Genomic DNA, 12101 nt, shown 5'->3' with positions numbered 1-12101 from the left:
TGTGGTACAAGCAGATGGAGGCCACACAAAATATTAAATACTCAGAGAGAAACTTAAATAAATACCTGTTCTGAATTACTTTTGTTTTTGTCCATATCAATTTTAGTTTATGCTGTAAAGGGGGGGGGCTCTAATTTCGAAACACCCTGTATGTATTATTACGTATGCAAGCATTCATATACACACTTACATACATTCACACATACATCTTTATTTATGCATTTATCACGTTCCAAACTTTCGTGATTCAGATACACAAACACATTATATATATATATATATATATATATATATATATATATATATTATAATATATCATATATATATTACACTATTTTAAACAAAAAAAGGTGAATATTGCCACTGAAATCAAACTTCTATGTTAAACAGAACTTAAAATATGGATGAAAACCAATATTCCCTTATATGCGATGGCAGCCATTTTAAATTATGGCAGTGAAAAATTGTCCCCAAGTGAATTTTTTGCATCGCTCTTTGCCAGCCGGTAAACAAAACCTTCAAGTACAAAAATCCACATCATAATTCCGTTAGATTATTTTCCCATACATACATGTATGCATACCCCTTACACACCCTGTACAAATTTTACTTAGTATTTATTATTCGTTCTATCTTCTTATTCAGTATTTTACTGAATATGGCTTTATTTCATTTATTTTCTTTTTTTGTTTGTAGGCCATTGCCAGCTCTCTCTCTCTCTCTCTTTTCATATATTCGTTTGTTTGAAATTACCAGTAATTGTCCCACATGCAAGGAAACCAGGGTTTTGTCCGACATCATTAAAGGATTATCTTTGTGGGGAAACTTAAAACAAAAAAGAAAAAGAAGAAATACCTTTACTTCAACACCTTTACAAAACAGTATTTGAATCATTGAGAATACATTAAAACATTTAAAATTAGAATATGGAAATATTTTAAAATGAAAGATTATGAGCAATAGCCCAAAGATAGTTCATAAGATCTGGTCGGTTTTCACGATCGTTAACTATATTTTGTATCCTTTCTTCACGACGGATACATTTTTTTCTTTTTGGACAAGACTCGCCTCGCAGAATGCGTTCACATTCATTTATTACGTGCTGCTGCTCTTTTTGAAACTCACCAATTATGCGATAAACACCGACATGCGCATTACTTACTAAATTTTCCCATCGCCTGTGCCATGCTTCGACATTGTTCTGGGTACGCGGAAATCCACTTTGGAAGCATTCATACAGAGACCACAAATTTGGTGGAAACAATGGAGGCGATCGAACAGCTACACCGTTGCGCAGATATTTTCTTATTCTGCCATGCACAAAATTAGTTTCAAACCAATCGACAACTTCATGAGCTTCATCAGGCAGATGCAGTTTCAGTTCATCGAAAGCTCCTGGTATTTCAGCAGATGGAAGGAATGCTAATGCAAACAAATGACGTAGTTTTAGACTGAAATTTTCGTCGTTACCATATCGTATAGCCAATCCACTTGACTGAAGTCTGCGCCAAATGCACTGGCCAAAGTGGAAAAAACAAACTTTATTGGTAACCGCTTCAAATTCACTTTTTGTGGCTTTGATTACATTTAACTCTTGATCTGTCATTATGATTCGAGGGTTTAAACACAATCCATTCTCGTCTGCAAAGTCTACCAAATCTTCAAATATATACCAGCGGATATGTTCTAGAGGTATCTGAGCAAACAGGGGCATGAATTGTGTAAAGTTGATAAAGAATTGTGGGGACAGTTTTGAAGGTTCCGTCCATGATCCACATTGAAGCATGTGCTAGTTTCTCTAAACTAGCTTTTGTGGTAAACATTAGAAGTCTCTCTCCTTCTAGAGTCGAATCCTTCACTAAAAACAATTCAGCATTTAATGTTTTTTGCAGCACCAGAGGAACTTCTATATCAATAATAGTCTTTGGTTCTGGAAGATGATGAGCTTGCCGAATTCTTTTAATCTTTTGACGAGTGCATTTTTTTGATGGCAAACATGGAACAATTTCCGGGTTAGCAGTGGTTGTACACGTTTGTATAATCTGACATGGGGCATCTTTTGTGTTTTTAGCTTGGTTTTTTACTTCAAACGAAGACGACGCTTCTACTTTGGCGTAGCAAACCCCCTGACTGTCTGATACCAGGGCGTCCGAGGAACTATTGTCCGTTACCGTTATCTGCAGTTTCTCCGTGAATGGTCAAGAAGCTGTTGTCTCTTGGTTCCCAGCAAGTCTTCTGGTATATAAGGTTGAAAGCCCAATACCCTTTTCATATCTGTAGCCCAATACAGCCGACTAACTACCAAACGCAATTAATTTTTCGTATAGGGAGGCAGGTTATGATTCCATTTCCGTCCTTACGTAAACTCCGAAAATTTTACTTCTCATAATATCAAAAATTTCTTGAGTTTCTCGTGAAAAGATGCCGGAATCTGTAACATAAGATTCTGCAACAGAATTTCCTACATTTTTCCAACAATTCTTGACTGGCTTCGTTCTGTCGGTTTCATTTCCTTACTCTTTAGAGTTTGGGATGTTTTCCTTCCTTTAAGCTGCGAGTCTGAGATAATTTTCATTCCTACTATGTAATAACTCTATACGAACTACATTTTGACCATTTCATATATTTTCAATCTCCAAAATTATATTTTTCGGCCTATATTGTGCCCAGTTTCCTGAAATATAGTTTTCCCTCTTGAAGTCTGCGTATACAACATAGTACAACCATAGTTATTATAGAATTATAGATTTTATACATCACAGTTTTCCATCTTAAAGTTTTACCATCATATTACCACCAGATTTGCTTTTCACTGACGACATACTGCTCTACCTAGGAAGATTGTTGACTCACCATGCAGCTTAAAACCCAACGTGAAAAAAAACAAAATATTTTGCATGTGAAAATCCACACGGATGAAAAAATTTAAATAAGCCAGAAGAGAAAGATGTTGGCAAATCGAAGAGAATATGAATTCATTCGATAAAGCATCGTCAAATTTGTATGATTCCATCGCACTTGCGCCCTCTGAAATCCTTCCCTGGGTTCTGGTTTTTCTTTCATCCAATTTTTGAAATATTTTGCTAAAACCAAATTCCATCTACTTAGTAGATGAAATTCTGTTTTAACAGAAAATATTTCATTATCATTTTGGCCCTTTACGCAATTCAATCGTCTTTCAACGTTCTTCGCTCATATCCAAAAGTCGAGTCCGCTTTTGAAAATGTACGGGTTCGCGAGATGGAATTTGTAATCGGACCCCATCCCTCTCTCACACAAGATATTCCTGAAGGAAAGAAATGAAAATTCGAAGTGCGAGATCTTCGCATTATGCAGATTGATACATGGAACCCAGTCTAACCTTCGTTTCCTCACAACGGACACATATTATACAGGTGTCTGGTTTCCTTTTGTTCTGATGATGCTGCCTATAATAGCGCGCCTCAATCCAACAGACTTTCCCGAAAATCAAATAATAAGTAATAGCGCTTGGAATAATTTTGAGAAAGAAGATAAAGTTTTAAATTTATCTAATAACCCCCTCTAGATTTTATAGCTGATTTTGACAAAATCACGTCTGATAGAAATTGCAGCCGGGAAGTGATGTTTAAAAGGCGTTTTTCATTAGCTGGCCTTAACATGGATTTATGAAAGCCATCCGCTCGCTACAAAAATTAGATGTTGCAATAACTAGATCCGACAAAACGGCAAAATCATGATTATGGACAAAGACTTTACGTTGACAAAATCAACCAACTCCTTAGTGACAGAAACACTTATGACAAATTAACGAAAAATCCCTTCCAATACGTCCCCACAGATTTTCCATAGAGAAAAGTAAGATTAATTGGCAAAGACAAAAAGAGCATTGAACTACTGAAAAAATTTAAGGTCACTAACCCAAAAGTACTTTACTTCCATTCAGACCTATTAGCTCATGTGCCAGAGTTTTCAATAATAAAACTTCTAAGTGGTTAGCCGGCCTCCTTTCCCCTTTCTTAGGCACATTTTGTCCTAGTCACATTAAACATTCTGAAGATTTCTGGCACAAATTCAAAGAAGCACATTTACCACTTCACAACATATAACTTTTAGCTTAAATGTAGATTTCCTATTCACAAAACTAACAGTACAGAACATTCTACAGTTTTTGAGAGAAAAGTTAGCTCATTATTCAGATATTTCCCAGTAGCCCTAGATAGTAAAATAATAAAGTTTTTTTATTTATGTGTATCAAACAACGTCTTTTCATTCGGGGAGTCATTCTATAAACAAAATATTCAGATGCAACTTGAGTAGCACTTTAAGTCTTCTTTATATCCAACCTATACATCGAATATTTTGAAACTAATAATACATGCAATAAAACCTAAAGACATGCTGTAGATGAGATATGGTGATGATATACTAATATTTTGGGATGATAGGTGGGGCAATTTCAACGAATTTCTTTCAAAATTAAATGCATTAGTCACCAGTCACAAATTCAAAGTTGAAAGGGAAACAGGCAACAAAATTCGTTTTCTCGATGTATTAACAATTTGAGCCAAGACAGAATACAAATTTACCACACAGAAAACTAACATTTTCACTTTTATACATTCACTCTTTTAGTTATCATGACATTTCTATCAAGATTGATGTAGCCAGCAATTTATTCTTAAGAGCCTTACAGATTTGCTCCTAGCATTTTCTGGAGAAGGAAATTGAACAAAAATCTTCAGAATGTTTAATGTGACTTATCGTTTCATGTGCCGGAGCTTTCAATTACAAAATTTCTAAATGGTCAGCTGGCCTCCTTTCCCCTTTTTTAGGCACTTTTTCTCCCAGTCACATTAAACATTCGAAAGATTTTTCTCACAAATTCAGAGAAGCACATATACCTCTTCACAACATAAAACTTTTAAACCTTGGCGTTGATTCCCTGTTCACAAAAGTACCAGTACAGGACGTTCTTCAGTTTTTGAAGGAAAAATTATCCCCTTATTCAGATCATTTCCCATTGGCGCTAGACAAAATAATAAAGTTAGTTGAATTATGTGTATCTAATAACGTATTTTCATTCGGGGAATCATTCTATAAGCAAAAATTCGGGTGTAGTATGGGTAGTCCATTAAGTCCTGTTTTAGCCAATCTTTACATGGAATACTTTGAAAGTACAGTAATAAATGCAATAAAACCCAAAAACATGCTGTGGATGAGATATGTAGATGATATTCTAAAATTTTAGGATAATAAATGGGGCCATTTTAATGAATTCTTCTCAAAATTAAACGCATTAGTGCCCAGCATTAAATTCAAAGTTGAATGAGAAACAGACAACAAAATTCCTTTTCTTGATGTTTTAATAATCAGAGACACGACAGAATACAAATTTACCATATACAGAAAACCAACGTTCTCACTTTCCTACATTCACTACCTCAGCTATCACGACATTTCTATCAATATAGGCGTTGCCAGCAGCCTATTTTTAAGAGCCTTACGAATTTGTTCTCCAGATTTCCTGGAAAAAGAATTTGAACTAATTTGTAAGCAACTTTCGTCTTTAAGGTATCCTGACCATATAATTGAGAAAGCAATTCACAAAGCAAATGTAATTTTCTACCGACCTCCTCAAGACAAGACCAGAGACATGCCCAACAATAAAATAAAAATTCCACACCTGGACAGGATTAAGACAGTGACCCAGACCCACGGAAAATCAAAACCCTTTTGCATTTACTTACTCAAATACCTTAGCCAAATCCCTGATTAACATCCAACTAAAGACATCCCCCAAGGACACAGGCGTTTACGAAATCCCATGCCTGGACTGTGACCAATCTTACATCGGATTTACAGGAAAATCACTTCCCCAGAGATTAATACAGCACAAACGGTCAGTTAGGTATGGACAACAGAACTCAGCTGTTTTCAACCATATAAATGAACATAACCATAGTATAAACTAGAATTTGTCACATATAATTTATAGCAGCAACTGCCGGAACAAGAGTCAAATGATGGAATCGGCTTTGATTAAAGAGAGGCAGGTAATGAAATTCTCAAAGGGAGCATGGGACACAGATGTCATCGACAAGGTTTTCATACAACCGATGCTTAAAAAGATTAAAGGAAGATTATCAGCGGGGTGACCTAAATTGGTTTACCTGTGGATGGACCTCTTGGTATATATACCAACTTTTCTGTAACTTTTCTCATTCATCTACCAGAAGAGGGAGACAGCAGTCTCTGAAATATAGTATTTCTCTCTCTATATTTTGGTGTTTTTATGGGCTCCTTTTATTAGATGGAATTCTGTTATAATGGAACATTTTTACCAGTCATATATATATATATATATATATATATATATATATATATACATATACATATTATATCACATATATATATATATATATAGTATATATATATATATATATATATCATATATATATATATATATAGTATATATATATATATATCATATATATATATATATATATATATATATATATATATACATATATATATATATATATATATATATATATATATATATATATATATATATATATATGTTATATATATATATATATATATATATATATATATATATATATATATATATATCGAGGGCCATTCAAAAAGTATCCGACCTTTGTTCATAAAAGGACCAATAATTGACCAATTAGCAAATTAGTTTTGTGGAAGTTGACAGCACTCTTACTGCGCATGCGTGTAAATTTTAAAAGCTCTAGTGTGTAGCGGTACCCGCCTGTGAGGGCTAGAGTGCAGACTTCCAGCACAAGCTCGTCGGATTATCGTCCTTACACAACATGTCGGAGCGCGTCGAGCAGCGCTACTGCATTAAGTTCTGCTACAAGCTTGGTGATACACAAGTGCAAACTATCCAGAAGATTCAGCAAGCCTTTGGCGATGAAGCCATGGGAATAACACAGATAAAGGAGTGGTATAATCGCTTCAAGCAAGGACAAACCTCAGTTGAGAGCAAGCCACGGTCAGGCAGGCCATCCACCAGCAGAAACGAAGAATTCATTGAAAATGTTCGTAGAATAGTGGAGGACGACCGTCGTATAACCATCAACGAAATTACTGAAGAAGTAGGAATAAGTACAGGATCAGTTCATACAATTTTAACGGAAGATTTGGCCATGCGACGAGTGTCTGCTAAATTCGTTCCCAAGTTGCTGGTGGAACAGCAGAAACAACTCCGCCTGGAAATTGCAGAAGACCTGCTTGACTGTGCTAACAGTGACTCTGACTTCATGAAGTCTATCATCACTGGTGATGAGACATGGGTGTACGGATATGACCCGGAAACTAAATTTCAGTTATCACAATGGAAGCATCAGACATCACCAAGACCCAAAAAAGCACGACAGGTTCGCAGCAATGTCAAGGTAATGTTGACATGTTTTTGTGCATCATGAAGATGTGACGGCAGGACAAACAATTAATAAGGAGTATTATCTGGAGGTTATGCGACACCTTCGAGATGCTGTACGACGAAAACGACCGGAAATGTGGGCGGAGCGAAACTGGCAACTGCACCATGACAATGCACCTGCTCATTCTGCCCACTTGATCCAAGATTATCTGGCCAAAAATAACACTCCCATTGTTCGGCATCCTCCCTACTCTCCAGACATGGCACCTTGTGACTTCTGGCTGTTCCCTAAACTGAAAACAACCGAAAGGGAAGCGTTTTGAGTCGAGAGAGGAAATTATGAGAAAAACGACAGCACAGCTTTACAGCATCCCAATCTCAACATTCCAGAGATGTTACCAGCAGTGGCAGCACCGGTGGGAAAAGTGCGTGCACTCCCAAGGCGAGTACTTTGAAGGTGATTGAATAAAAAAATTTCAAATGTGTAATTTTTTTTCTTTATGGACCAAGGTCGGATACTTTTTGAATGGACCTCGTATATATATATATATATATATATATATATATATATATATATATATATATATATATATATATATATATATATATACACATATACATATTCATATGCATGTACATATACATATATATTAAATACACTTAATATGTAGTATCTTACATTATATTTCTATATTTCATTAAGAATATGGTAATGCCTCGAGGATATGGTAACATTGTATTTTTCTATTTATCCTTCTCTGGCCATTTCATATCAGAGTGTTGTCATGTCTTTTCCTGTGGCCGATGTTTCACCGTCCACTTTTATATACTAACTCAAATAAACCTATTAGCTTATACATAGTGTTTATTCCTCCCTTCAAGAGAAAGTCATAAAATGTAATAAGGCCTGTTATGGCTCAATAAGGAGTCCCCACCATAACATAGTGATATGTGAGTTAACAAGTGTTTATAATTAACACAAGAAGACGTTGGATGCCACTACCATTACATCTTGGATACCATGGATATACAGTGATAGCATGTGTTTCAATGTTCAGTGCTTCTTGAAGTGTAGCGTGTGTGTTTGTGCTTTCAATGTTGCCCTAAAATGTTTTTAAGTGTCCCCCAGTGTTGTATGCTGTATTTCTAAGGGGTGTTGCTTTGCATCTGTTTTACTAACAAGGCACTCTATTGGAACTTTTGATCTGCATAACAGATGTCGTTTGGTAAACACCACTCCTTCAGTCAAGTCTCATTGACTGTGATGATATTTTCTAAGTCTCATTCAATAGCTACTTCTGGTATGAAGGTTGAAGACGATAAAACTCATAGTATAAAATATAAGTTATATTTAACAAGCTACATCACTGGATAGCAGCAAGAAGGTTTGATAGGTCTTCAAGCGAAGAGAAGTAGTGGAAGTCTCATGTACAATTATGTTTACAGGATCATAGGAGAGCAAAACACTGCTCGATATTCATACATACAGATGGACATACGAAACTAGGTTGGTGACGCAGACACAGTCTGTTGGCGGGAACGTCAACATGTTTTCCCAGAGGAGGCATTGTTGACGTTACATTTTGCGATATTAATGATGACTCCAGGTGTCTACACACCAGGACGCTTATTCAAAGCGACGTCAAAGCAACGTCAAGGCAACGTTAACACTTCGTTAACACTTCTTCAACTTCTGCAAGCTCCTACATGACCCCTTGGGTCATTGGCATATTTATCATCTTAGTACATTATACAATAGAATGTCCAAATGCATTCTTTATCATATGTAAACCTAACATATTTCATACAAAATAAGGAGAATAGGGACGTGCATGATAAATCTGGCATATCGAAATCCAGCCAATTCCGACTTTTTTGGGTAACTGAATTTGAAATACATGACGACTGACCCACATGTCACAAATGGTCCATGTACATCCCCTACCACTTGGAATCATACCACTACTCCTGCACACACCTCACTGCCAGAATAGATACGTTTTTATAATATAAAAATTTTTATTTTAAAAAAGGAACTATTCTTTTATGCTCGTTCTTCTTTATGCATTGAAGTGTTTCTGTGTTAAAATACAGTATGGATCATTAGCCATTTCAAGAGGAATCTACAGATACCCAACAAGCACAAGGGGAGGACAATTCATTCCCAATGGAGGAAAATTTACTTCAATTGGAGGAGTACAAAGGGGAAATATGGCACCACCGCCTCTCTCCCAACATTATATTCATTCCCAATCAGCTACAGGAGCTAATTTTCTTGATTTAATTAAGTATTTGGAGCAAACAGAGCTACAAGAGGATGGCAGAAGACACCAGGAAGATGAACTATGACGTAGGGAGTGTGCCAGCATTGGTACAGAGGCTGATTCCTGATACTTCGTCAGTACCTACTACACCATCTGCAAGCTCTTCAGTGACTCCCACCTCAAAATGCCATCACCCAGAACTCACCGCCACTTTGAGTTGATGTGAGTTTTCAAATATTTCGCGAATGGAGACATTGATTGGTTGATTACTCTGTCATGGATGATTTATCCAAGCTTCCCAGACAGAAGCAACTCATTCAGCTCAGAATGTGTTTTACTTTTGAGACACTGAGGATTTTGGAACACACCTTGGATATTCCCCCTGATAAAGATAAGACCATAGAAGAGGTCTGGATGTGCTACAGGCTCATGTGAAGAGCCTACAAAATGAAGCCCTTCACCGAAGAGAACTCTTAAGCTGTAAACAGTTAGAGGGAAAAACATTCTTAGATTTTTATGTACATTTCAGACCCGATGTCGATTTTCAATTGTACTGAAGGTAGTTGGGTCTTCCTGCCATCTGCATTGGAGTAGATAACCAGTTTGGTCCCACTGATGGCGGTAGTAGGTGGGACCTGGTCCTCAAGGATGGGTGATGCTCGAATGGAGGGATCCGCTAAGTTAGAAACATTGCTCCTCAGGTTGGAAAACATGGGGAGGGCTCACTTGGACGGGTTCCACCAGTAGATACTCCATCTGGTAGGGTGCTCTGTCCATGTGATGTCAAGGACGCTGATGTAGCCAGCCCCCATCCACCCAGCCACTGCCATTGGGGATGTGATCCTCCGGCGTTCCCATGCTCCTCTCCATCTTTGTGTATAAGTCCTTTGCCTGCTCATAAGTGGCCATGCTAAAGGGCGTCTTCAAAATATCAGGGCTTCTCAAAAGATGGTGATTGACTGGAAGCATTGGCAGTACCTCAGTGCACGAGGTCTCGAGTGTCAACAACAGTGGCACTCTGGGTTAGTTTCTTGCTCTCCAGCAAAAAGTCTTGTAAGGCATTCACATTTCCACAAAGTCAACTCAAGTTAGGTTCTTAAGCCTGTTCTCAAAGCAACTTAAAAGGGTGCCAGCGGTGGTGGCACTTGCAGTATAAGTCTCGCAAGACTGTCTACTCCAAGTAATGTTTTACTGTGGCACAGGTGGTGACCTGGCCCTCTAGCCAGCCATCAAAGATGTCTCAAAATCAGACAGGCACATGGAAGTGGTGGCACTGGTACACAAGTCAGTTGGCAATCTCACCAGTTCCCAGCAAGCACAAAGCTAAAGTGTGGCACTCTAAAAAGGGCAAAGAAGTGTCAGTGATGATGGCACTGAAAATAAGAGTAAACTAACTCCTTCAAGCAACTGCCACTCCCACCAGTTAACAGTAAGCACAAAGTGTAAGTGGCTCTCTGAAAGTGCTTAAAACAGTGTCAGTGATGATGGTAATGAAAGCAAGGAACTCAACGATACTACCTTGAGTACTGACATTCCCACCAGTCAATAGTAAGCACAAAAGTAAGAGGCACTCTGAAAGTGTGTAAAACAGTGTCAGCATAACAATGCTGCCTTAAGTACTGGCACTCCCACCAATCAATATTAAGCACAAAGTGTAAGTGACACTCTGAAAGTGTGTAAAACAGTGTCAGTGATGATGGCACTGAAAGCAAGCAGCACAAGAATGCTACCATAAGTACTGGCACTCTCACCAGTCTCATATAAGCGCAAGGCTTTCCAAAATGGCACTGTAAAATGCATAAAAACACGAAACATGCCCCAACGGACATGCAGCTGGCTTCCATTAATGGAACATACAGTTTTCTTAAAACACTCATTCAGATCCGCAGGTCGTCCCTACAACTCAAAGCGTGTTGTTAAAGTGACATAATGTGTCAGGATTCCAAACAGGAATCAAAGGTCATGGCTGACGTCTTTGATGGATTGTGTACTACGTTCAATAGTAAAATAGTGGGTTGTATATGTTCTTCAATGTACATACATTTATAACATATATTCAAGGTACACACACTTATAACATATATTCAAGGTACAAACAATTATAACATCTAAGCTGGTTTTTTCAGAGCAAAGAAGTAAATGATAATTCACGAATGAATGAACACAGACAGATAGAAGTGTCCTTTCTAAGTGTCAAAACTGCAGGTACTTTTAAAAGTAAGCAAATATTCCTTCCTTGGTCTTGAAACTTATGAATGGTCACAATTTCAATGGGGGATAAAATTAGCAAACTGCGCATCTGCAATTCTCTGCACAGGGTTTGAGGCATCCAAACTTCTACGCTCAGGGCTATACACATGTTAAGTTATACTGTTCTATCTTCACCAATTCAAAAGAATTTACGCTAATACATGAGTTACATATGTTACTCTACAATGCATATA

At 37.3% G+C, this 12101-nt stretch overlaps 1 protein-coding gene across 1 annotated transcript; it reads left to right on the top strand.

The window, feature by feature from the left end:
* Positions 1–6821: 6821 nt before the first annotated feature.
* Positions 6822–7436, top strand: LOC135211635 (protein GVQW3-like). Its single transcript, XM_064244918.1, has one exon. It carries the CDS (start codon positions 6822–6824, stop codon positions 7434–7436), a length of 615 nt encoding a protein of 204 aa, XP_064100988.1.
* Positions 7437–12101: the final 4665 nt, after the last annotated feature.

The sequence above is a fragment of the Macrobrachium nipponense genome, chromosome 19 (genome assembly GCF_015104395.2).
Source record: "Macrobrachium nipponense isolate FS-2020 chromosome 19, ASM1510439v2, whole genome shotgun sequence".
Taxonomy (NCBI): Eukaryota; Metazoa; Arthropoda; class Malacostraca; order Decapoda; family Palaemonidae; genus Macrobrachium; species Macrobrachium nipponense.
Note: the sequence above shows the minus strand (reverse complement) of the source record. Positions and strands in the feature narration are given on the sequence as shown.